This window comes from Mauremys mutica, chromosome 5, assembly GCF_020497125.1.
Source record: "Mauremys mutica isolate MM-2020 ecotype Southern chromosome 5, ASM2049712v1, whole genome shotgun sequence".
NCBI lineage: Eukaryota > Metazoa > Chordata > Testudines > Geoemydidae > Mauremys > Mauremys mutica.
Window position 1 is genome coordinate 73,186,568 of NC_059076.1, and position 27,990 is coordinate 73,214,557.

General features: G+C 41.7%; 1 protein-coding gene across 1 annotated transcript in view; it reads right to left on the reverse strand.

Moving 5' to 3' along the window:
- Nucleotides 1-27,990, reverse strand: part of SH3RF1 (SH3 domain containing ring finger 1) — a 145,238-nt gene that overhangs the window by 30,989 nt on the left and 86,259 nt on the right. The window contains exons 6-9 of the mRNA XM_045019844.1: nucleotides 26,738-26,848; nucleotides 11,836-11,990; nucleotides 8,823-8,993; nucleotides 8,376-8,635 (exon numbers count right to left, since the gene is read on the reverse strand). Coding sequence (XP_044875779.1) covers nucleotides 8,376-8,635; nucleotides 8,823-8,993; nucleotides 11,836-11,990; nucleotides 26,738-26,848 — 697 coding nt within the window. The remainder of the gene's footprint in view (nucleotides 1-8,375; nucleotides 8,636-8,822; nucleotides 8,994-11,835; nucleotides 11,991-26,737; nucleotides 26,849-27,990) is intronic.

Consider the following 27,990-nt stretch of genomic DNA (forward strand, 5'->3'; position numbering starts at 1 on the left):
CTCCAGTTCTTCTTCTGACCACAAATCCAATGGGATCCAAAACAGAGGGGATGGAGGGAGGGTAATGGAATACAGACAGGGACGATAAAGCTCAAAGAAGTTCCAGCTACAGGTAAATAACCCCCATTTCTTCTTCGAGTGCTGGTGCCTATGTATATTCCACATATGGCTGATTGACAAGCACTGCTCAGACTGAAGGGCTATGTGAGGAAGTTTGCAGTACTGCAGTTCCCACTGGTGCATCCTCAATATGCACATAATGTCTAGTGAATGTGTGGATGGCACTCCAAGCGGCTGCTGTGCATGTACCTCCTATGGGTACATCCTGCAGGGAAGCTATAGAGATGGCACGTGTCCTCCTGTGTTAGAAGAAGGTGTATGTCCTAATCTATATCACTTTATGATGCACCCACTTAGAGATTCTCTGAGAGAACATTGTTTGACTTTGCGGCCTTTCTGCTACAGTGAGAAAAAAATCTTGATTTTCTAATAGGTTTGGCCCTTGGCAGATAGAACACCAGGGCATATCTGAGGTTGAGGGAGGGAAGTATTTTCTCTTCAGCAGAAATGTGGGGTTTTGGAAAAAGGACAGATTAGTGGATACTTTGGTTAGCATGGAATTCAGAAATAACTTTGGGGAAGAATTGAGGACAGAGATGAAAGGATACCTTTTCCTTGTGGAAAAAGTGTACCAGGAGGGTCTACCATGTGAGCTCCCAAATCACTCACTCTCCTGGATGAAGTGATAGCAACTAAAAATGCAACTTTCACGGACAGCTTGGAGATGGAGTATGTCACCTATTGTTCACATGGTGTTCTGGTGAGCGTTAACAGGATGAAATTGAGGTCCCATTGAGATGTAGGTTTGACCACTGGTGGAAAGGTCCCGATCCCTTCATGAATCTTACTGGTGTGTGTGTGTGTGTGTGTGTGTGTGTGTGTGTGTGTGTGTGTGTGTGTGTGTGTGTGAGAGAGAGAGAGAGAGAGAGAGTGTGAGTGTGTGTGTGAGAGAGAGAGAAGACCGAACTTCCATCCACTGGAGGGAGGAAGGCACTAATCACTGTGAGATGGACCCACAGGGAGCTAATGGAAAAGCATGAGTTTTTAAGAGACAGGAGATCATCGAAAATGACCAGAATATTTTCAATGCCTGGAGAAGGCTCATTACGCTGCATCTAGATAGAGAAACATCTCCATTAAGTTAGATAGCAGGTCCACGTTGAACCTTTCCTATTTTGGGAAAGGATAGCTTGAATGGGTGTCAAACAAGAGCATTCTACTTCCGATACCCAACCAAACACCAGACCATGAGATATAGTGAGTCCGGATTGAGGTGTCTGATTTTAATCCCCGCCTCCCTGAGATCTGGAAAGGGGAGGTGGTGACATTTTCAGGAGCTCTGGGAAGCAAAATTGCCTAGGCCATTTGGGTTCTAGGAAAATGATAATGGCCCCGTCATGAGAGATCTTTCTCAGGACCTGTGGTAGAAGGGGAATGGAAGGAAAGGCATATCTGAGATCATTTGTCCATGACAACAAGAGAGTGCCATCTTGGGAGCCATTGCCCATAGGGGAAGTTTTTGTTCATTTGGGACACAAAGAAATCCCATTGAGGTGTACCCCACTGAGTGAATATTTCACTTGGTGAATCTCCCACTTTTGGTCCGCAGCGACGTGCCTGCTCAGATGGTCTATTAAAGGGTTCTGAACACCTGGGAGGTATGTGGCTTAGGGCTTGTCTACACTGGCAAGTTTCTGTGCAGTAAAGCAGCTTTTTGTGCTCAAACCGCAGATATGCACACACTGCCAAGCCACTTTGTGCACAGAAACTCCTCAGTTGCAGCACTGCAAAAAACCCACCACGACGAGAGTCATAAGGCTATTTGCACAGAGGCTCCAGTGCTCTATTGCCAGTGTAGCCACTTGATTGCTTTCTGCGCTGTAATTGGGTTCCAGAGCTGTCCCATAATGCCTCAAGTTACTGCTCTGCTCATTGTTTTGAACTCGGCTGCCCTGGAGACATGCGCCCCTCCCGTTTCAAAGCACCGTTTCTGACAACCATTGTGTGCTGTGCTGATCTGCTCAGGGACACAAAGCAAACCATTAATGTTGAACACAGAGGCGTGTGTGTGTGTGTGTGTGTGTGTGTGTGTGTGTGTGTGTGTGTGTGTGTGTGTGAGTGAGAGAGAGAGTGTCCAGGGAGGGAGGTTGGGGGCTGACGTCGGGGGTTTCCCCCTCCCCCTGCCTCAGGATTGGTTGCTTCCTGCTGCTGTCTGAACTTACAAGACAGGGTGCTGACACGCTCTCTGTACCCCAGAACACACTGTCTCTCTCCCCCCTCCATACACACACATACTCCCTGTCTCACACACTTCCTCCCCCCACACTTCAGTTGAAAAGCAGCTGGCAATGTAGTAGGATGCCCATGGAACAATGGGATTGGGAAAACTACATCATGTGATGCTGTGCCTGCCCCATGAGGCATTGCAACCTCTTCCCAAAGCACCCTGCGGCCAGTTGCACAGTGGGATAGCTACCACAATGCACTGCTGTCTTTGCTGTTCAAGAGCTGCTAATGTGAATGTGCTCCAGCACCACAAGCAGCACAGTATGGACATGCAACAGTGGTTTAATTCCAGCGTTTTAATAGAAGTGGTATAAATTGTGGCGTGGAAACTTGCCAGTGTAGACATACTTAGTGATATGGTTTCTCATGCCTAACTGCTTTCAGGCAAAGGGGAAGAGATCTTGCTCTACCCTGTTTGCTTATGTAGAAGACCATGTGGATGTTGTCGAACATCACTTGGCTATGATGTAAATGTATAAGTGGAAGAAAGGTTCTGCAAGGAAGGTGGACTGCTCTCAGTTATAATATATTGATGTGCACTTTGGCCTCATCGAGGGTCCTTGTACCTTATGCAATGTGGTCGTTCAGAAGGGAAGTGTCTGTTATGATGGAGACACTGGGCTAGGAGTGTTTAAGGGAACATCCATTCTCACTCTCTCTGGGTTTGATTAACAGGTGAGGGAGGTGATGAATTTGGTGGGAATGGTCACTCTGGTGTTGATATGATCTTTGGTGATAGATTGACCAGAGCCAGGGGTGTAGACATCATAGATGAAGGCTGGCGAACAGTGTCACATGAGCGCACAAGACCATATGGCTTAGACGTGAGAGGCACATTCTGATCATAGTTTTTGGTCTGTGAGTAATCTGTGCTTACTTTGTTTATGCAAGACTGCTAGAAGATGGAGCAGAAACTCTGTCGCCGACTTGACCTCTTGGCAGGAGAGACTTACCAAGAGCCAATCATCCAGATATGGGAAATTGTGACTCTGGTGTCTCATTTGGGTTACCACCACAGACAAAACTTTTGTGAACATTCTGGGTGCTGTTACTAGCCCAAAGGGAAGGACTCTGAACTGGAAATGTTCTTGGCCCACCATAAATCATAGGAATTCTGGGAGAATGATGAATGTTTACATGAAAGTATGCATCCTTCATGTCAAGAGCCACAAAACACATCCCCTCCTGTAGTGAAGAGATTATTGATACTAACGTACCCATCTTGAATTTCGACTTTCTAATCAAGATATTTAGTTGACAAACGTCCAGTATGGGTCTCTTTGTGGGACTAGAAAATTTGGGGAATAGAATCCTCTTCCTTCATCCTAAGGAAAGATCCATTCTATTGCCCCTCGCTGTAGGAGGGTGTCTGCCTCTTGATGACCAATCATCTCATGAGAGTGGTCCCTGAAGGAGGATCAGGAAGAGGGGTTGTGAGGAGCGAGGGAGAGGAACTCGATGGAGTTTCCTTGATGGATAGTTTCCAAGACCCAAGTCTGTCATGATCAAGCCCCCATTGTGGGTGACGAATGTGAGATGGCTAGCATCAGTGGTGGTTGGATGTCTCGGTTGAGACCCACCTAAGTAGCCCTTTGTAGGAGGCTTGGAATGGGTAGAGGTTGTGGTAGTCGAGGGAGCCAAAAAGCAAGGCCTCTGAACCTCTGATGTTTCACTGCAGGCTTGTCTTGAGGAGAGCGTGGCTTTGACCTATATGTTGGTCTCTAATGTTTTGTCTTCGAGGCCAGAGAATAAATCCCCAAGGAGCACAGAGTCTTTGAGAGGTGTAGGGACTCGTCCGTTTTCTCATTGAAGAGATCTGAGTCGTCGAAGGGAAGATTCTGTATGGTATTCTGAAACTTTCTAGGGAAACCTGAAGACTGTAGCCAAGAATCCTTCCTTATGACTATACCAGAGGTCAGTCCTGTGGATGCCATATCTTACTACTAACTTACCCTCCTCTATGAAAGACTGAAATTGGGATTTGTCCTCAGTAGGAAGCTTGACCTTAAAGTCCACCAGCCTTGAATAGTTGTTAAAATCATATTTAGCTAACAGTCTGATAGCAAAATAGAATTGCAGGCCCATAGAGGAAAGACCTCTCTCTCCAGGAGATCCAACCTCTATGAGCCCTTGTCTGTCAGGGTAGTCCTTAGATGTTATGACCTAGCCCTGTCCGTTGCTGCCTGTACCACCAGAAAGTTGGGTGCAGGGTGAGAGAAAATAAATTCAGCTCCCTTTGTGGAAATGAAATAGCACTTCTCAGCTCTTTCAGGTGTGGGGGGTACAGGATGCTGGAGTGTGTCAGACCAATCTAGCTCACTCCAGGATGGCCTCGATAACTGGAAGATTACAAAATATCCAGGAGCCAGTGTTGTGGGCCCTGGACCACCTCCTGCTGTATTGGTAGGTCATTGGCAATCCTCTGCACTAGCTCTTGATACTGGTTATGATGTCCAGCAGAGATGAAGAGTAACGAGTGACCACTTTATTCAGAGACAAGGATGAGATTCCTGTTGATACCTGTGGATCCCGGTGAATATCCTCCTCCTCATACTCTGACAGATCCAGTCGGCGTGCCGAGAAGGAGAAGTGTGGTCAGATTCCTGGGTGGGTCCCTGACAGCTGAGAGAGTCCCATGAGCCCCAATAAGGTCATAAAGAGGGATCAGCCATTTGTGGGGGAACCCATGGCAACAGGTACCAGGGGTCCCTAGGGAAGTCGCATCTGGAGGGGTAGCATCCAGATCTCATTGACTTCCTGTTAGAGCTCGGCTCTCTCCAAGGAGATGGAGGAGTGGCCAGAAATTCTGACTCATCCAAGCCTGAAAACTGCTCCCCTTCCAATGGTGGGGCCATTGGCACCAGGGAGTGCATGCCCAATAGTTAGAGATGAGAGAGTTCCTGAGACATCGAAGTAGTAGTATCTTCTGGTGTTGTAATGTCCCTCAGGAGGGCTGGGCTAGAAAGGATGAGAGACTGAGCTGCAGATAAGGAAGGAAGATATCCTTTGGTGTAGTATATGTCTCTGTATGGCCCAGTGTCTGGGGTGGGGCTGGGGGTTTCCGATGGGTCAGAACCAATGGTTCCAGCATGTCTTGAGAGCTAGTGTGTTCCTTAGATGAGCGAGCCAGTACCAACAATCCAGACCTGCACTCTTAAAATGAAATGGCAGATGATGGTCCTTGTATTATGGAGCTGGCGTCACCAACAGAATCAGAGGAGTTTTCTTTTTGCATGCTGTACCGTCCAACTTAGGTGTTTTCAGCATGCTGGTCCCTTAGGATCCACACACAAAGGCTCACCTGACTTTGACAGGCTCATGAAGTGATCGTGTTTCTTGTGGACAGTACAGGACGGGGTTCTGTCCTTGCGACCATGAGAGTGCACTGTACTCTTATGGGAAGCCTTGGAGAGTGTCCTTGGGCTTAGGAGATGCAGCACGTCTGTGGGGTCCTATGTACAGGTGTTTCCTTAGACAAAACTCACAAGCTTTGTGCGTTCTTGGTGGAAACAAGACACAAATACTGCACTTAGTAGAAACATGCATCTCATCCAAGCCACAGAAGCAATCCTGGTGATGGTTGCTTTCAGAGAAGAAGTGAGGGCAAGAGATACAATTCTTCAACCCCAGGACTCTGGGCATAGTCCCTGATTATGGGGAGGGAGTCCCCAGAATGGGGAAAAACAAGCCATACTAACGATAATACAGAGTTATATAGTAATTTAAAAGCTATGAAGTATAAAACTGTTTACAAATCTATTTGCAGATTCTATCAAGAGAAAAAGCAGCAGAAATCTGTGGACACAGGGACTCTGACTCAGGCCATGTGGCAGTAAGAAGGAACCGGCAAGGCATAGGACTGCATTGCCTCTTATGTCCTTGGTCGGGAGCACGAGGAGATCTACTGCGCATGTGTGGGCCAATGGACACTGCTTGTTAGCATTTCTGGACTTGGGTGCACGGCACAGATGTGTATCCATGTGTGGAATACACACAGGGACCAGGACTCGGAGAACTCATCTGTTTTCTCATAAAACAAAAACTGATCTTCAAAAAGTAAGTCCTCTATGCTTTGTTAGACCTCAGGAACTTTGCCAGAGCTAGCTGAGGCCATAATCCTAAAAGTGGTGTACACCACATCCAGTGTTGACTGTAGTGACATCTTTGCCACTAGATGGTCTTCCGCAATGAAAGCTTAAAACAACTCCCTGGAGGATTTCTAGCAGCTTATCCATAAATTTGGATATAGCCCCCTAATTCACAAAATTATATTTTGATAATAACACTTGCTGATTAGAAATGTGCATTTGTAAAGACATGGTTGAATGAATTTTCCATCCCATTAAATCTAACCTGTCTTTAGGCATGGACTTATACCTCACCTGTCACAGCCTCTCGCTTGATGCTGTAAAGACAAGAGAGTTAGGGGCTGGATGTGAGTGAAAGCACTTGAAACTCTGCAGAGGGACATAATACCTCTCATCAGTACACTTCACTGTGGGCAGCAAGGGAGTTAGAGTATGCCACAAAGTCTTCATAGGTTCCAAAAGCACTTCATTTACAGAGAGCGAAAGCTACCCTTCCTGAAATTGACAGCTGGAGAAGGACCACCAACGTATGGATGTTCTCCTGAACAAACTCAGCCTGAATGCCCTAGGCTGTAACCACTGTCCTCAGGATATCTTGATACGACTTAAAATCTTCTGGCACAGGAGAAGATAATTGTGGAATCATTCAGTGAGGGGAAAAAGAAAGGAAGAGAAGATAATCAGATCTCCTGCAGCAACACCCGCCCCTGTAAAATTGGTTCAGGCTGAACTAGTTCAGAGGGAGCAGCCTCAGTCTGTCTGCAGTGTAGGTGGCTCAAGAGGGGAGAATACCAAAGGGACTGGTGACCTTGCCCTGGACTGAGCAGATGATCAGGACTTTGCAGATTGAGGAACATCCCAAAGGTTCCAAAGAGGCTACTGAGGATAAGGATACGGCATTGATGGGCAGTGTTTCAAATCTGCTAAGGACATCAAACCAGGTTAAATCCTACTTAACTAAATTACTACTAACTAGCTAAATACTAAGAGTACATTAAAACTAGCTAAATACACAAGCTCACAGCAAAGCACCATGACAGTAAAGCATGAGACAGATACCACACAGAGTGCTTCAACTCAAGCAGTAGGGAGTGAGAAGGAACTGAAGGGGGTCAAGGTGGCACTGCCCTTAAATTGCCATGGGAGAGGCTACGAAGGGCTAGAAGGCATGCATGCTGCCCTAAGTGTACCGCTAGCCAAAGTTCTCTGGCCCTGGCATGCTAGAGATTAGCACACCTGAGTGGAATACACATCTGCAACCACTTGAAGAAGAATTAATCCAAGCCTGATACTCTACCACTTGCATTGGCCAACATCTGCTCTAGTATTTCTGCTACTAGTGACATTTTCAGGCTGCTTATTGGGACCCCTTTGCAACACTATGTAACCACAGCATCTAGTACTTGATTCCCCTGTTCCCCGCTTCTTTCAATTTGGGCAAACTGAGTCAACACTGTAGCAATTCACTCTTATCTGGCTAAGACAGACATGATTCACAAATCTGATACAGCTCTCCAAACACAGAAGAGCACCTAGGGTAGGAGCCAGATGTCTTTTCTCTCACTTAGGAAAGGAACAGTCACTAAATGATATGTATACTTTAATAGCTCTACTTTAACAGACTGTCTTCGCCTCCCCACCCCCCAACGTCTCCTGTAGTGCTATGAAAGCTTCAACAGGGAAGTTTAGGAGAGACGGGGCCTGGCCTGGACTCTGCAGCACCAAAATTTTGTATTACGTTGGATTAGTTTTTCTGCCTTGCATTCATGAGCACAATGAATGACTTAGCAATTCCAGAAAAGTGTCATAGAATTTCAGAAATTATCTGCCTCTTAAAAAAAATTAAAAAAAAAAAATCAATCCACATTATCTGACTGACCTCTTGCATCAGTGAATTTCACAGGCTGACTATGTTCGGTGTGAAGCACAAGTTCTTTTTACCTGTTCTAACAGCACTGCGAGCCTGGTTGACTGTCATTTGTCCCGACATATGCATAAGAACCTTGGTTTGTGGACTAGTTTGGATATGTGCCGCAGAAACCACAGCAGTTGGGACCACATTGGAATGGACTGTCATGCCGTTCCCCTGAAGTTTCTGTGACGTTCCACCAGCAGTGGAAGGACTGACTATGGTCATCACTCGTGCTGTCTGGCCAGCAGTAGACATGGGGACTTTTGCTTGCGAAGCACTTGTCACCGTCCTGCCAAAATTAAAAAGCCCTTTGATTCAATTATTTAAAAAAAAAACCCCAAACATAAGTAGTTACTAAAAGGCGATGCCCTTCATATCATTAGATGGTTTCAGATTTAAGTATAACATACAAATCAATGTGAACAACTAGAAACAAAGTAAACTATCCAGACACTTGCTTAAAAAAAAAATCATACCTTGTGATTGGTGCCACATAATTGCCAGGGAAAACACCAATCTTGCTTGTATGCATGGAGGTTCCTTTGAACCAGCCATCTTGACAACGTTCAAACACTAAAAACATCTCCCCCTTTCGCAGTTCCAGTTCATCCTCTTTTCGAGGACTGTATGGATATATGGCAATATACCTAGAAGAAAAGAAAGCACATGAATCTCTCTTTATCTAATGTTTAAACTAAGGCTGTCAATCGCAGTTAACTCAAGCAATTAGCTCAAAAGAAATTAACTCAAAAAATTAATCGCGATTAATCGCAGTTTTAATCACACTGTTAAGCAATAATAGAATATCCATTGAAATTTATTATTAATATTTTGAATGTTTTTCTACATTTTCAAATTTATTGATTTCAGTTACAACACACAATACAAAGTGTAGAGTGCTCACTTTTTTAAAATAAATATTTGTACTGTAAAAAACAAAAGAAATAATACTTTTCAGTTCACCTCATAAAAGTACTGTAGTGCAATCTCTATCATGAAAGTGCAACTTACAAATGTAGTTTTTTTATTGTTACATAACTGCACTCAAAAACAAAACAATGTAAAACTTTAGAGCCTACAAGTCCACTCAGTCCTACTTGGTCAGCCAATAGCTAAGACAAACAAGTTTGTTTACCTTTATAGGAGATAATTCTGCCCGTTTCTTATTTACTATATATATATATAATATGTATCATATACATTATATATTATATTTATATATTATATACTATATCTTATCTTTTTTACAATGCTAATATTTGTAATAAAAATAATAATATAAAGTGAGCACTGTACACTTTGTATTCTGTGTTGTACTGAAATCAATATATTGGAAATTGTAGAAAATATCCACAAATATTTAAATAAATGCTACTGTATTAACAACAGTGTGATTAAAACTGTGATTTCCAATTTTTTTTTAATCTCATGATTAATTGCAATTAATTTTTTTAATTGTTTCACACCCCTAGCTTAAACATAAAAAGGTACAAAATCACTTTCTTCCACTTTCCTGACTGGGTAAGAGTTCAAAGTGAAGGGCAACAATTAAAGACTATAGCATGACAGGTGCTGGGATATCATAATCCCAAGAAATGCCAATGCCATCTAATGACACACCACCAATCATCTTGTGGCAACTATAAAAAGAACTGCTATTAAGGGAAAAGTATTATGTTAAATTTTTAATCAGTTGTTGTGTGTTCCTTGCTAGTGTATGTTATTAAAATTAATGTACATTAGAAATTAACTGAAAATATGAATTGTAAATTTTGTTATTTACTGTAGTTTCTTTTTCTGGGTTTCCTAGCCATTAAATTCTTCTCCATGCCTTCCCCCACCACTTCTTTTCCTTTCTGTGAGTATTTATACTTGGGAATGAAAGACTAGATTCAGAAATAAACAAAATACTTCTGAATCAACTTTTTCTTTTTAAATCAGAGAACTGGGTCCCTACAGTGCAATTGAAGTGCTGGAGGGAGATGTGCTATGTTGCTGGAAGCTTACACCTACAGAGTGGCTGCTGTTTCACTTTTAAAACCCACTTGTTTTCTCCTGAGAAGCTACAGCTTAATGTAACAACTCTGGAATCATGACTTGGGGAGGAATGGGGGGAGAAGTGTCAGTTATGCCCTCTCTTTTTCTGCCTTTTTTTTTTTAAGATGCATTTTACAACTTCCAAACTTAGCTTTTTGAAAATAAAAATAAAATAGATACTTCTACAATTCTGTGCTGGATATTATTAGGGACATTTCCCAGTACTGTAGGATTTCTTATTGCAATTTTAGAATGGGAGAAACTGTCCGCTCGCCATCTTTCTTCTGTGCTCTGCACCAGGGTAAAATGAAGAGCAAGCTTTTTTGTTTTTGTTTTTTACTTTAAAATATATGTGTTTATATCAGACCCATGGGAAATAATATCTACAAATAGGTTATAACATTTTTCAAAAATACAAAGGCCCCCTTTTGAAAAAGGGCCCATCACTGCATACACTGGCTGGGAAGTGAACAAATATTTCCACTCTCATTCTCAGGGATAGACAAAAGAAGGGAAGGAGAAAAGGAGGCTTTACAAAATGTTCTCAGTGTGGGCAAAATTGGTCCTATGTGCACTGACTAAATGAAGCGGGTATTTTTGTCCCCTTCCTTCCTATATCAAACCTTTACTGCTTCCACCGGTCCAGCAATTTGTGCAGTCCCCCACCTGCATAATCTACTTTTCCAGATTGCTCATACAATGAAATTTTCAGGAAGAGAGATGTTGTCAGGACCACATGTTATATATAAAATATTTTTCACCTGGCAATATTACTCCTATTTTCTTGTATTACAAGAGTGAGGACATAACACTAGCTAGCAGCTTTCTGTCTTCGTTCCAATCTGCCACCCACTAATTAACTTAACTGTAGAATCTTCAGTCGAACTGCACTTGCAACCTGCACAGGCAGCCTGACAATGAGATGATAATATAACATACAAAACAAGATACAACGCTTTCTGTGTTCTAGCATAAATTATTCTACATGGGGATGGTCTTTTGATTCCTTTTATAGTAGATGAGATTGAAGAAACACACTCAGGACATTGCCACTTGTGAACTAGGTAGTCCTCATCCCTAACTCAAGGAAAAGAAAAGTACATTCACTCTCTACATGATGAATATTCCATATATTTGTACTTTATCCACATAATACAATGCAGCAGCATGCTATTATATTTACCTATGCTATAAATAGCCTTCAGCACGAAGACTGTTAGAGGAGATCACGTATCAACTCCATTGTGTTGCTTTTGTTTCCTAATTATACACACTGCTTTCTGGGAATTTTAGCAGGAGTCAGGCCAGCTGGTGAGTCATGAACATGTTCCAATTTAGATCTGAAATGACTTGTCTTACTGTATTTTCTTCTCCTCTTTCCCCTTCCCTTCACACCTCCCTTCTGCCCACTCCCCAAACTCACAACTGGTAACACATTTCAATTTCACTTACACACTTGGTCGAGACTGTGGCCGTAAATGGGCTGTTTGGTCAGTTGATCCTGATGACGGCCTTTGTACTACTCCCGAAGAAGGCAGACCTGAAGATGTTGAAGCAATGATTGTGGCAGACAAAAGAGGTGGTGGCGGAAGGGGGGGATTCATATTCTAGTATTAAAAGAATAAAAAGAGCAAGAGAAAATAGAGTGTGTTAAGATATTGAAAAAAGATCTTTAACAGTAAACTAATTGAGCACAGCATTCTACCATCAGTTAGCAAGCCATAACTGGATAACTAGGTTTGTCTCTCTTTTTCCAGTTTAAGACCTTGAATTCACCATAGCCAGTTAAGGAAACAGGCAAGCAATTTCACAGGGGAAGCTGAAAGTATTGTTTCTAATTATAACAAACAACATTTTCATGAGAATTCTTAACAAGAATCCAGAAGCCTTCCAAGAGGTAGGTTTTATATCCTACTGCTGAATAGACTTCAATTCCTGGTTGTTTTTGTAGCCTGAAGCTGAAACACAATACACAATTCAGCTGCAGTTCACCCATAACCGCTCCTTCTAGTGGAAAATTCCCTTTGATGTGTGGGCTACAAAAAGCAAGACAATAGTAGACCACAGTCACTGTGCTATTGTTGCCACTTTCATTTATTCTTCCATTTAGAAGTGCCAGCTTTTGAAATTCAGTATTATCAAGACTGGTAATCTTTAACAAGCACACCAATGAAAAGCTGCAGTTCCTTTACAGGCAGATCCTAACGGGGGTTCTGTCTACAGGATTCCATTCCTTCTGAAAATCAATAGAGTAATTGTTACCTTCTGATTTATAAAACCTCAGATAATTCTTTAGGAGTCTGTGTATTGTCACTCTTGGGAAAACAGGCTCACAAAGGGGCACTGCCCCCCGAAACCCTCTTTGAACCATACCATGTGAGAACTCAATACAACCCTGCCCCCCTCCTCCCAGTATATGATACAGAAAGCAAACTATTTTCACCTATCAACTCTACTGTAAAACAATCCCTTAATTTCTAAACAAATTTCTGAACCATTCCATTGTTCATTCAGTTTTGAAAACCTCAAATTAAAAATATACATTGACAAAATGTATTGTATGCCTGTCTGCTCCAATGCATCAGCACATAAATTGCTACCATGACATTCAGAACTAAAATTACATTCGATCAGATTTTTTGGCTGAACACTGATTTGTTAAGTTTCTTCTTTCACATTTTTCTAAGAAAATATTCATACAAGATGCCATAGCACCGCACACAGTGAGAATATCACCATACTGCATTCAATGTATTAATAAAAGACAGCTTCATAAAATGCAATCTTGCACTTTCAGTATTCAATAATGAACTATGTGTTCATAGTTTTCAAAACCAAGCAGAAATGGTCACATATCATCCAGCCTTATAAGCACAATATAATTAAAATTTATTCCTCAAAATGTTTAATAATGGTGTGATCCGTAAGGTAAGCTGTGAAACAGTTATATCTTATTTTCATTTAAATCTTCTTCTGATTATATATACAGCCTTGTGATTTCCAAATAAACCAACTGTACCCAAGACAGAACATGCGTGACCTCCCAGAAGAATGTAATATGTGCTATGCTAGCAACAGCTATTTACATTGGCCAGATAATATCCATTTAGGATTCTAGACCAGTGAAACAAAAAAACCCCAAGGTTTTAAAAAATGTTTGGTACTGGATAACAGAACTACTTTATATTATTTTTGTTGACAAAGTTATTTATAGTCCAGTTATATAAAGGACAAGAGATCATTTGGAATGTACAAATTCAGTTACTTTCTTAACACGAACTGTAACATCCACAGATGTTACAATACCACTGGCATGGAAGTGTTATGGTGAGATATCTGTTGTACATTTTTTTGTTCTGTTAATACACTTAATTGTACACCAGTACCATAGTACAGAATCTCTGCTTTGTTTGTTTGTTTTTAAATAAAAACAGACCATGGAAAGTACTTTGCTGAAGAACATTAATGAAATGAAACTAATGGAGTTCAACACCTTAAGTAACTATAATTATGTTTGCCTACCAAACATTTGACAACAGTTAGAACTGCTGGCATATTGACACAACTGCATATCACGCTGACCAATATTGTCTCAGGCCTGGTCTATACTACAAAATTACGCTGACATATATACATGACAAGGATTGCAGGGGTGGCGGGCACATGCTACACTAAAAAAGTCCAGGTGTAGACACAACTATGCTGAAAGAAGAGTGCTTCTGTCAGCATAGCTAATGTTATTTGGGGAGATGGTATTACCATACTGATAGAAAAACATCTGTCAGCAAACACAGTATCTACAATAGAGGGCTACGCCAGCATAGGCTCTGGAGTGTGGACATGGCCTCATTGTTTCCTTGTATCCCCTTTGTCTCCATCTGTTGTTTCTTGCCTTAAACTGAAGGTAAATCTAGACTTCTGGTGGAGTGTAGAGTACAGATATTGCATGCCCAGCTTGCATGGGTGTAAATAACAGTGTTGATGCTGAGGCATGGCTCAGAATAGATAAGTAGAGTGCCCTATATGCTTGAACCTTAGGCAATATACCCTACATAGGTCTCTATGAGCCTAAGGAGTACATCAAACATCTACACATATTTTTAGCAATGTAATATTCCACCACCTCCCCACTGCTGGAGCCTTTCCCTGCCACACTGAAAGGCTCTGGCAGCAAGGAAAGGCTCTGGTAGTGGGGTGGCAGCGGAGAAAGGCTCCAGCAGCAGGGAAAGGTTCTGGCAACTCCTGTACTCTCTACATGCTGCTGTAAGCGTAGACAGCCTATGGAGCTATGCTCACATTAGCTCTGGAGTGTATACCTGGCCTCTTTGTTTCCTTGTACTCCCCTTTCTGCCTCCATTTGTTGTTTCTTGTCTTATACTTAAGATGGCAAGCCCTGTGGTTTATGCAGTGCCTAGCCAATGGAGTCCTGGTCCAGGATTGGGGCCCCTAAGCACTATGGTAATACAAACATAATAATAATAGTAATAGTAACAATACTAATAATGTAAACTAGTATTCAAAACAGCCAACAAAAACACAGGACCCTCTTATGTCTATCCTATATGAGAGAGGTCAACTATAAGTCCTTGGAAATTAATCCTGAAAATATGCAGCATATATTTACACATAATATGCAGGCACCACCAGTTTACACTTTAATTATCTTCTAAAACGTGTATCCTTCTTGGAGATGTACTTTACTTTTATGAATACACGTCATAAAGAGAGTTCTTATTTTTATAAAGTACAATCCCCCACAACATTTTATTCTGTTCAATTCAGGTTCTTATGCTGTCCTCGCCATTGTCTAGTCCTATGGGGATAAAACCTGCAGCGAGCTGCAACCCAATTAAACTTCATAAGACTTGGCAAGTACTTGGAAATCTAAACAGAATACCTGATTGACTGTAGACAAAAAATGCTCCACAAATTGCTCTGCTCCAACTTAATAAACTAGATCCAAATGCTTTAGCCAAATTTTCAGAAATTTTGGCATTCAGACATCTCTTGGAGATAGTGAGAGACAAATCTGCCTCCAGTTCAAGCCAAGTCTGACAGTTCCTACATTCAATATTTCACACAAAAAAGCACAAAAATAAGTGAAGTAGTAAAACCTTTTATTCTGGTTAAAAAGTAATTTTTTGCCTAATGAAATTCAAAAAGGAAAAAAATAGAGCTCTCTGTGACTGCATTATCACTTTCCAGCCACGGAATGCACTTCTGACTGTAGAAAACAGCATTTTAAAATAGCCTTTACCATAAATTGAAGGGTTTTGAATTTTAAAAAGTACCCCCCACCTCATTCTGTTGCAAAATAGCTAAAATTATGTGCTATTTTATTTACTTCAGGTTAAAAATTCCATATAGGCATCTCTCCTATGTTCTAGGCTCTCATAAATAATGTTAAAATTCAGATGCAAGAAACCTGCTTCTCTACCTCTATCAACTAAAGATCAATAATCAGCTTAAACATAAAAAAATTACAAAAGACGTAATAGCAAAGTAACAATAATATGTACAATTATCCCTCTGATCATCACCTGCCACAATGTCTGGAAAAACATGTGTTTTGCATCATGCCCAGAAGGTTAATTAATTCAGGTTCAGGTCTAAGAAAATTCCTAAACTATGACCTGAACTACTAACAAAAGCCACACTGATATAATCCCTCATCACTTCTCATTGTTTTCCCCAGCCTACCGAAATTATCTTCTTTTTATAAAGACTAAACGTCAGACAGCTAGCATCTTATTTATGCCCCCTCCTGCAGAGTTATTTGTACCATTGAATTGACAGGTTCGACATGAAGCAGATACAGAGCTAAATGTCATTAGCACACTAAAGCATGACAGTCCTTGCTTCCTTAACAGACAGCTTCATATTCAATCACACAAGCTGTGTGTGAGATTGGGATAGAATCCTGCAGTTCCCCCTTTGGGCTAACAAATATCCCTGATTTCCCTCAGAGTCCTCCAAAGTAAAACAATGTGCTACTATTTACTGCACACTTGTTAACACCACTTCATGTTCAGCAGTATCAAAAGGCAGCAGCATTGACACTGCTGGATAGGAAACACTGCTCTACAGCCAAAATGCTTCTGAAATAAATGTAGTCAAACTTTACTAATTCTGGGTCACTGAGAACGAAAATGATGCTTAAAATTGTTGATTGGCTCTAGTTTTCAAGTTATGCTATTGGGTCAGTATATACGACCCTTGACTTGGGAATAGTGAGTTATAAAGGGAAGGGATCTCAATTTAAACCAGAAATGACTAAAATACATCTTTGACTGGATCTATGAATAAATCTATGACTGGGTTTGGACAGTACTTGCTTTTTAGGCAAAACAATGAATGATGCAATCTGAAGCTGGTATTGCCTCATACATGATATGAATTGCATCATGTTATTCCTAGAAGTCATGGATGATGCAATCATAACGAAGCTTACATTACTCTGCTGAACAAATTGCCCTATATCAGCTCTAGAAATCATACAGTGTCATGCTCTCTTATTTGTCAGTGTTTGATTTTGCAAAGGGACACATTTCTGTTTAGCCAAAGTGAGCAGAGATGCCTCGTACTTGTGTGAACAGTGCAGATAACTTCTGCTATGTTTGTGGTGAAGTGACTTTTGCAGCACAAAAGCGCAGTATAACCACTATGGTTAAGAAAGCCTATCACCTTTATTTTGGCTGCAAAATTGGAGATCAGGACAAGAGGTGGGCCCCACACATATGCTGCAACACTTGTGCAACAAATCTTCGCCAGTGGTTGAACAGGAAAAGGAAATCTATGCCTTTTGCAGTGCCAATGATTTGGAGAGAGCCAACAGATCATACCAGCAATTGTTACTTCTGCATGGTGCCTCCAGTTGGGAAAGGTGTGTCAAAGAAGAAAATGTGGACTGTGCATTATCCAAACATTCCATCAGCTATACGCCCAGTACCCCACGGAGAAGGACTGCCAGTTACTGATGCACCAGAATCATTCTCACTTGAGTCAGATGAGGAAGAGGAAGAGGATGAAACTTCTGGTCCTGAACCATCAATGTCACAGGACCCACATTTTCTCCCATCCTCCTCCTCTGAACCACACCTCATAACACAAGGTGAACTGAATGACCTTGTCAGGGATTTGGAACTACCCAAGAGTAAGGCAGAGCTGTTGGGCTCCAGACTACAGCAGTGGAATCTCCTGGCAGGTGATGTTAGGGTTTCCATGTTCCGTGACCATCAAAAGGATCTTGTCCCATTCTTCTTCATGGAAGGTGATCTTGTAGCCTGCAACAACATCGATGGTGTGATGGCAGCCCTCAACATCGTTCACGATCCAGATGAGCATTGATTCATCGAAGACGAGTCTTAAAGCTGTTTTACTGCATAATGGCAATGTTTTGCCATCAATTCCAGTTGGTCATGCAGTCCATATGAAGGAAACCTATGACAACATGAAACAACTTTTGAGGTGCATAAACTATGACCAACATCAGTGGCAGCTTTGTGGCGATCTGAAGGTTGTTGCTCTCTTGCTTGGTCTGCAGACTGGATACACAAAGTACTGCTGTTTTCTCTGTGAATGGGATAGTCGTGCAAGAGATTCCCACTACATCAAAAAAGACTGGCCACTCCGACAGTCATTGGAGCCTGGGAAGAAAAGTGTTCAGCATCCACCACTTGTTGAATCAAGGAAGATTTTGTTACCACCCTTACACATCAAGCTGGGTCTGATGAAGAACTTTGTCAAGGCCATTGACAAAACACAAGCAGCTTTCAAGTACCTCCGTGGAAAAGTTCCAAGGTTAAGTGAAGCTAAGATAAAGGAAGGTGTCTTTGTTGGTCCTCAGATTCGTGAACTTCTTCGAGATGATGCATTTGACCATGCACTGCGTGGCAAGGAAAAGATGGCATGGAAAGCCTTCCAGTTAGTGGCAATCAATTTTCTCGGAAACAACAAGGCAGACAACTACAGGTTGTTGGTGGAAAACCTCCTCAAGGCATACAAAAGCCTTGGTTGCAACATGTCACTAAAGATACATTTTTTGCACTCTCATCTAGATTTTTTTCCAACGAACTGCGGAGCAGTGCGCGATGAGCACGGCGAGCGATTTCACCAGGACATTGCAACAATGGAGAAACGCTATCAGGGCAAATGGAGCCCATCAATGCTTGCAGACTATTGCTGGACAGTGACAAGAGATGCTCCATTTAATGAATACAAGAGACAAGCCAAGAAGCGCCAAGTAGACACTGAATAGGACTAAACTATGTACATAATAGTTTTTTGCCTTTTGTTTCATAATAAATTTTATTTAGATAACCCTTTTGCTGATTTTTAAAGTGTTACATAAACAGAACAGGTGAAATATTATCATGTAAAGCAACCATAAACACATGAAAAGACCTAGGTTTACAATTTATGATTAAAACTCTACTATCTACACAATATACATAGACATAAAATGTAAAAACTTAAATATCTTAGAAACAGTAGCCAATCAGTTGTTTTAATTGTCATATTTGAATTCAGCACTTCAAAATACATAATAAAAAGGACATTTTATCACTGAAGCAGACTTCTCAAAAATTGTAGACCAGTGAAATCATTGCCCAAACCCACCAATGTAGTTTCAGTCTTATACCAAAATCTAAAGGCAGAATGATCATGAGGCAACCAATATGACGGTGTCACAGTACATTTCTCTTCCTCTGCTACTTCTGAATGGAATTCTCTCACTCTACTAGTGCAAATTACCTCCTTCAAAACACATATTAACCATCTGCATTTTTCAGTGAAAACCATGGCAAGTATCTTTCTACTATTAGAAGTTATACCATACAAATTATACCTAAATTATTATTTTGTTGCTGTTAGTGTGGAAAGAGAGAACTCCTGTTGAATTATCATTCCAGGTACAACTTTTTAAAAACCATATTCTGAATTTCTTTCAGAAATAGTGAAATTATAGGTCTTGTAAATATAAAATTAAATTTTGCCCATGCAGTACAAGTAGTTTACAATGCATGTAGCTACTACTGCAATTTGAAAATGGTCTCATTCCTAACGCTTATCTCTAAGGATTTTAGCCCAAAGTCATAAATTTCACAATTCATAGAACTTTTGGCTTTGGTCAAAACAGCATCCACAACTGCAGTATTACAAAGGGAATAAGAATAGCAGTCTTGACATTCTTTGGACCATATGTGTGTATCACCTTCCAAGACAGGAGTGCAACCACTCAATCCTAGTAGGCCTTAAACATGAGCACAGCTACAAGATCCACAGGGTCCTTAGCTCCAGGACCTCTCTCAGATTTGTCCTGGAGCCACTGGCTCTCCAGTTCAACCAAGAGGGCTTGTCATACTCTCCCTAGAAAAAAACAGTGCCTCTTATCCTATAGGGGATGGAACAAGCCTATCTTTTTCTCCATTAGTCCCCAAAGATATATGATAGATACATTGTTTCAGAGATTCTTTAAAGACAGACACTCTTGTTACTTAGAGGAGTTGGTTGGGACTTCCTGTTCTGACTCTTCAGTTCCTCCTCCTTTGTCTTCTCAGGTCAGTTTGTTTTAACATAAAATGAGCTATATTAAGTGAACTAAACCTTGTGCCATCTTTGGGTTAGTCCATAGCTAAAACAATAGCCACCGCCTTTAAGTAACATATCAGAGGTAGAGAAACACAAGCCTGAAATTACTGGGTTGTTTATGGTCATCACAGATGACAGCCAGAAACACCAATCAAAATGTAGCAAAAGTTTTGGGATTAAAGACTCCCTGTTGCATTCAGATTCCCAAGCAATTTCCATAGTATTCAGAATCAAAGAGGAAAGTTAAAGGGAGAGCCTTAAAAATCAATAAATAAAAATCAGTGAGCTAGTTCCCACTTCTAAATACAAAAAAAGAAATTAAGCCAGCAATGGTTAACAGGCTATGAATGTCAAGAACCAACTGCACCTATCACTAATATTAATATTATCCAAGATAGCAGGGAGGGTACTTCCAGACTCATCAGTCCAGAGATACATAAACATCATTTATAGATACAAAAATCTACCTTATGCAACTCCAAAACAGCCATCAGGAATTGTTAGGATCTGTCTAGCACACTATTACAAATAAGACAGGAGGTTAAGAAGCAGGAGAGAAAGGGGAATTTTAAAAGAACTACTATGCACTCTGCGATCATAGGCTGCTTGATGTGAAGAAGTGTCTATCATCATCTACAGTAAAAGAATACAAGGGCCACAAGACTGCAGCTTGTATACATAAAAAGAACAAAGCTGCCAGCTCACAGTTTCTTCTTACTGAAAATAAGGTAACAAGAAAAAGAACAGTAAGAGTCAACAGACTTCAGTACATAAAGCCCAGGACTTCGAAGCCCAGGACTTGACTAATCAGGAACCTGGTCAAAAAGAAAGCACCAGTAGAGGCTGTGAACCAGTAATGTCTCTCCCCATCTGGGCTACACTTACTGCTGTGGTTTAACTCTTATGGGTATTGATGCCAAGGCCTTTGTCAGGCATTTTTGAAGAAACTCCAATATAACTAAAGAAACTGGGTAGTTTTAATGACTTTCACCAACAGCAAAATAAAGTGACTTGCATGTTTGGCAACAAACATGGAGCTACTGGATCTCATGGAATAAAGAAGAATACTGGTTATGAAAGAGGAAAAACCCTTAAGACAGAACTCTGACAAGTTTCTTGAAATCACAATGTTGAATCACACAGTTCTTTTTGAAATTGGGTACCTGAGCCAGAAACAAGACCTACTAGTGGACATCTGCAACGTCTCATCTTGTATGGTACAGATGATTATGGTACTGACTTTGTCTGTCAGTTCTTACAGGTACCCTTGTGAAAGAGAGACAGAGAAGAATAAAAAGCCCAAAAATTACAAAGGCATGTTCTGGAATAGCTCGCAGGGAGTGGCAGTAGGTGCAATAGTAAGGCAGCATGGAATTAAAAAAAGATACTAACAAATCTAAGAAGACACACCTATATCTGGATCTGGATTTCTCTCCTGGAAGAACTGCTCTGCAGTACTGACTGCACAGTTACTTAAATTCTCTGTGAAATGTTTTGTCTCAGAAGATCAATTTTTTATGGTCGATAAGAGAAAGCTGGATCCAAACACAGAAAATGCACACTAAGTGCCCCTTATCTGAGCTAGACAACTACTGTTGTATTGTCTGTACTCACTAGCACTGTCTTCCATATCAAGATGTCTCTAACAGCTGAAAGAACCTTCCTCAGAGTACAGGGCATGGACTAGAGACAAAACTACTAATGTTAGACATATTTACATCAGCAGGACTAAATAACTTGCATCCAAGAGTTCTAAAAGAGCAGGCCAATAAGCTCTCTGGACTGTTATAGTTGATTTTTAATAAGTCTTGGAACACTGGGGAAGTTCCAGAGGACTGGAACAAAGCTAATGTATCAATATTTTAAAAATCTACATTTGTAAGGTGCATTTCCATGATAAAGAGATTACACTACAGTACTTGTTTCAGAGTAGCAGCCATGTTAGTCTGTATCCGCAAAAAGAACAGGAGTACTTGTGGCACCTTAGAGACTAACAAATTTATTTCAGCATGAGCTTTCGTGAGCTACAGCTCACTTCTTCGGATGCATAGAATGGAACACACAGACAGGAGATATTTATACATACAGAGAACATGAAAAGGTGGAAGTATGCATACCAACAGGAAGAGTCTAATCAATTGAGATGAGCTATCATCAGCAGGAGAAAAAAAACTTTTGAAGTGATAATAGTACTTGTATGAGATGAACTGAAAAAATACTATTTCTTTACATTCAAAATGGGAAATGACTGCCTATGAAGGAGTACTGCGGAAAGAGATATGGAGGTCATAGTGGACAACAAGCTAAATATGAGTCAACAGTGTAACGCTGTTGCAAAAAAACCCAATTATTCTGGGATGTATTAGCAGATGTTTTGTAAGCAAGGCACAAGACATAATTCTTCCACTCTACTCTGTGCTGATTAGGCCTCAACTGGAGTACTGTGTCCAGTTCTGGGTGCCACATTTCAGGAAAGATGTGGACAACTTGGAGAGAGTCCAGAGAAGAGCAACAAAAATGCTTAAAGGTCTAGAAAACATGACCTATGAGGGAAGATTGAAAAAATTGGGTTTGTTTAGTCTGGAAAAGAGAAGACTGAGAGGGGACATAAGAGTTTTCAAGTACATAAAAGGTTGTTACAAGGAGGAGGGAGAAAAATTATTCTTAACCTCTGAGGATAGGACAAGAAGCAACGGGGTTAAATTGCAGCAAGGGAGGTTTAGGTTGGACGTTAGGAAAAACTTCCTAACTGTCAGGTTAAGCACTGGAATAAATTGCCTAGGAAGGTTATAGAATATTTATCACTGGAGATTTTTAAGAGCAGGTTAGACAAACACCTGTCAGGGATGGTCTAGATCAGTGGTCCCCAACCTTTTTGTCTGGTGGGCGCCAGACGAAGGACCATGGCGGCGGTTGAGCATCCGCCGAAATGCCACTGAAATTCGCTTGTCGGCGGCAAGCAGCATCATCCAGAGGCGTCGCTGCCGAAATGCTGACGAAATTCGGCGGCATTTTGGCGGATGCTCGACCGCTGGCCAGGACGCGGGCGCATTTAGATGTCCCCGCAGGCGCCATGGCACCCACAGGCACCGCATTGGGGACCTCTGGTCTAGATAATACTTAGTCCTGCCATGAGCGCAGGAGACTGGATTAGATGACCTCTTGAGGTCTCTTCCAGTCCTATGATTCTATTATTGATCTTTTGTACAGTGCAAATATTTGTAATAAAAATAATATAAAGTGAGCTCTGTACACATTGTATTCTGTGTTGTAACTGAAATCAATATATTTGAAAATGTAGAAAACATCAAAAATATTTAAATAAATGGTATTCTATTATTGTTTAACAGTGCGACAAACTGTGACTAATCGGGATTAATTTTTTTAATTGAGTTACTTTGTTTTGGGTTCACTGTGAGTTAACTGTGATTGACAGCCCATGTATCTATATCTATCTACATATTATAATCTTATAATATGATAGAATATAAAAATATTCCCAAAACAAAAACCCTCCACTGAATACACATCTCCCTCTGGGAGAACAGATGAGAGAACAAAAGCATGACATATATTAATCATGTAACTTTATGCACTACTGGAAAGTGCTCAGATACTACAGTGATGAGAGTGGGGTAAGAATCTTCATAGAATAGAACAGAAGTAGTTAAAAGAATATTATTACTGGTAAAATTTGCAAATGATACAAAGATTGGGGACTGGTAAATAATGAAGAGGACAGACACTGGTTCGACACGATCTGGATCTCAACAATCAGCAATTTGTGTTTCAATATGGCCAAATATAAGATCTTACCTTTAGGAACAAAGAATGAAGACCATACTTACAGAATGGGGGGTGGGGCGCTATCATGGGAAGCAGTGACTTAAAAAGACTCGAGGATCATGTTGGATAATAAACTGAACATGAGCTCTCAGTGCAACGCTATGGCCAAAAGAACTAATGAGGTCCTTGGATGTACAAACAAAGAAATATCAGATAAGAGTAGGGAGGTTATATTACCTCTGTATTTGGCACAGGTGCACCTACCATTGGAATACTGTGTCCAGTTCTGATGTCCACAATTCAAGGATGTTGAAAAACTGGAGAGGATTCAGAGAAGAGCCATGAGAATAAGTAAAGGATTGGAAAACATGCCTTACAATGAGAGATGCAAGGAGTTGAATTTATTTAGCTTGTATGGTGGAATATACCCTGTATTCACATCCTATATGCTACTATAATCTTTGTACAAGGTATGCCTGTAGGTATCATTTGAAAACTCATAATCTGCTAGTCAGTACTGTCCTGGTAAAATATGTGTGGCAACACTGTACGTGAAGTTAAAAGATCCCCCTGTATGGTGTTATTAACACACGTTCCAAACCCCATAGCCCTTCCCAAACAGAAGCTGGCAAACCAGTCTGTCCTAAACAAAGAAATGTGTGCTTGCCTTAATTTGCATTTAAGCAGTAAACAGAGACATCAAGCAGGAAGGGAAGACAAAGGAAGTTCAAACAGGTGAAAAAAACGGCAGGGAATGAGACCTGGATCTCAGCTGCAATTTTTTTCCAAGAGGGGGACTGAAACTATAAAAAGGAGGGACAAACATCCCAAGGCACCTCTTTTTCTTTCCTTGCCCATCACATTCACTGCACCTGAAGAGACAAAGAAAGCAGCCACTGGACTCCGTGGGAGAGGTCCTGAGCTCAAGACTTTGGTCAGTAAGACTGCTGAAAGCATGTCATTAGAAAACTTTGCTTTGAATCTATATAGTTTCTTAAGCTAGGTACCAGTAAATGTTTTATCTTTACTTTTCTTGTAACTATTTCTCACTTTTATGCCTCATTACTTTTACTTAAAATCTCTCTCTTCGTAGTTAATAAACTTATTTTATTATCTAATCCAGTGTGCTCAAACTGAAGTGCTGGGTAATGTCATTTGGAGTAACAAATTGTGGGCATATTATTCCCTTAAAGGAATAATGGACTTAATATATTTGTACTGTCCAGGAGCGGGCTGGGCAGTACAGGACTACCATGGAGTGTATGTACCACATGCTAGCCCAGCAACCAAAGGGTTAATATAGGCACCGCTGGCCACTGCTGATCAGCAGTCTGACAGCAGCTGGGAGAATAAAAGGGCTGGGAAGCAGAAGAGTGGGGAGGCTAACAGAGGAGGAGTGAGCAAACTGGAAAAAGGAACATCTGTGCTAGAGATATGCCCAGGGACAACACCCCCGAAAAGCGGCCAACAGATTGAAGAGCCCACAGAGGCCCGAGGGAAGGTAGAAAGGAGCTTGGGGCACTGTCAGAGTTGGCGAATACTGACTCTCCTTGTCTAGGTTGAGGGCCCTGAACTGGAACCCAGAGGAGTGGGTGGGCCTAAATTCCATTACCAACCCTCTGATAGACCTGAGAACAGATTCCAGATTCCAGGAAACCCAGAATGGACTGACAGCCCTGCTGAGCTGAGTGATCCAGAGCCATGCCCCCGTTTGTCCAAGGGGATATTATTGCACTGACCCTGCCTCATAAGGCCTTACGTTTTTGGGGGAAAATATGGGGCTGAGAGTGTGTTGGGGTCACCCTGTGATAATTTTTAAGGCTGGTAAGAGCCAAGGTGTGGCTGGCTGGCTGCAGAATACTCACAGGCACAGCTGGGAGTGACATATATGCTGGAGGCTGTTTGTGAACAGTTATGGTTGGGGGCCACAGTGGCAAGACATTGTAAAGGGCACTGTAAGTTACAAGGCAGGGGTGATACAGCTACTCATTAGTCTGGATTGTACTCTGATATGTCACAACTTGTCAAAGAGAAGGTTATGGGATAACTTAATCACAGTCTACAAGTGCCTAAATAGGGAACAGAAAATTTAAAATAGCGGCCTCTTCAATCTGACAGACAAAGGTATAAAAAGACTCAATGGTTGAAAGTTGAAGATATACAAACTGAGACTAGAAATAATGTGCAAATTTTTAACAGAGAGGGTAATTAACCATTGAAACAACTTAAAGGGGCTGTTATGGATTCTCCATCACTGGAAATTTTAAAATCAAAATTGGATGTTTTTCTAACAGATATGCTCTAATTCAACCACAGCTATTGGATTTGCAAAAGGAATTAAGCCAGGAAAAGTCTACAGCCTGTTTTATGCAGTGGTCAGACTAAATTATAAGAATGGTCCATTTCGGCCTTAAAAACGGAATCTCTGAAAACAGGAGAACTAACAGACTTTGCTGCAAATGCGACTATAGGATTTGATATTCAGAGAGGACAGAGAGGATAATCAAAATAGACTCATCTGATTTAGAAATGGAAGACCCAGGTACAGCAGATAGTTCAGGGATTCTTCCATGATAGTTCTGAGTACTGAATGCAGGAGGGACAAAGTTCCAGAAGCTGAGGATTCAAGCAAGTTGCTCTTCACGAGATACTTCTTGCCCCTTTCTCTTAGTTTATCTGCTTTCCGACTCATATTGAGTAAAAATTTTCTTCTCTTGGGAAGGGGCAGGAGTATGCTTCTCATACTTACTCCACAGCAAGGCAGAGCAAGACTGGGGAATGAAAGGCATAGGATGCCGTTCAGGATCTTTACTGCCAAACTTTTGCCATAGTTCAATGTGCGCTACTGCTTATCATAGATTTAATCACATCAAACAACCCAGAAGTTTCTAACTAGTTTACCAGAATTGCAGAAAGGAGAACAACAATGGAGACAAAAGATGCACAAGGACCCTCAGTTTTGTCAAATACTACTTACGCCAAGAGCAGCTTGGTAGGTGACCTCAGATGGGAAGGTAAATGAAGGCCCAGTTGTAACTGGGCTGCTAGGGGGCGGGGTCACAATAAGCCCTGTGGTACTAATATGAACCTGTCAAAAAAAAGAATGTTGTCAGTTTTAGGTAGTTCCTGAAACAATAGATTGTCATGGTAGATTGGCGCACCTTTTGATTAATGTACTACCAGCACTCTTCTGTGAATACCATCATCAGCAACTTTAGCTGGTTACTTTGACTTTCTGATAGTAATTTACATAGAATATTTGTATCAGATGACGCTGCTCATTTTTCAGGCTCTATATAAGCCAGAAATAATCTTTCAGAAAAATTGGGAGCTATACATGCAACTAACTGGGTGAAAAACACTATATCTTTATTTTTCTCTAAATAGCAGAGAGCAAATGAGTTTAAATATAAAACACTGAATTAGTTTGCAAACTTCATGTTAAATCCTCTCAGCATTTTATAGCTTTCATTAATATATTCTCTCCACAACTGTCAACTTTACAAGTACTGTAATACAGAAGATTGTTCATCAAACACACTAGTGTGTAATCAAGACTTTAGAGCGGGGCGGGCAAACTTTTTGGCTTGAGGGCCATATCGGGTTTCATAAATTGTACGGAAGGCCAGTTAGGGGAGGGGGTCATGGCCCAGCCTCCGACCTCCTATCTGTCATTCCCCTCCCCCCACGCAACTCCTGCCCCATCCAACCCCCTCTGTTCCCTGATGGCCCTTCTGGGACCCCTGCCCCATCCACACACCCCTGCTCCCTGTCTCCTGACTGCCCCCGGCCCCCACCGCCCCATCCAACCCCTCCTCTCATTCCTGATCGACCCCCAGGACACCTGCCTCATCCAACAACCCCTTCTCCCTGTCCCCTGACTGCCCCCAGAACGCCTGCCTCTGACTGCCCCCTGCCGCCCCATCCAACCCCCCCCTCCTTCCTGACTGCCCCCCTCCTGGGACCCCTGCCCCCATTCAACCCGTCTTCCCTCCCGACCACCATCCACACCCCCGCCCCCGACCACCACCCCAAAGTCCCCTGCCCTCTATCCAACCCCCCATGCTCCCTGCCCCCTTACCGCGCTGCCTGGAGCACCGGTGACTGGCAGCACTACAACCGTGCCACCTGGCTGGAGGCGGGACATGCTGCCGCCACCGCCACCACACAGAGCAGCGAGTCAGGCCGGGCTCTGCAGCTGCGCTGCCCCAGGAGCTTACAACCCTGCCG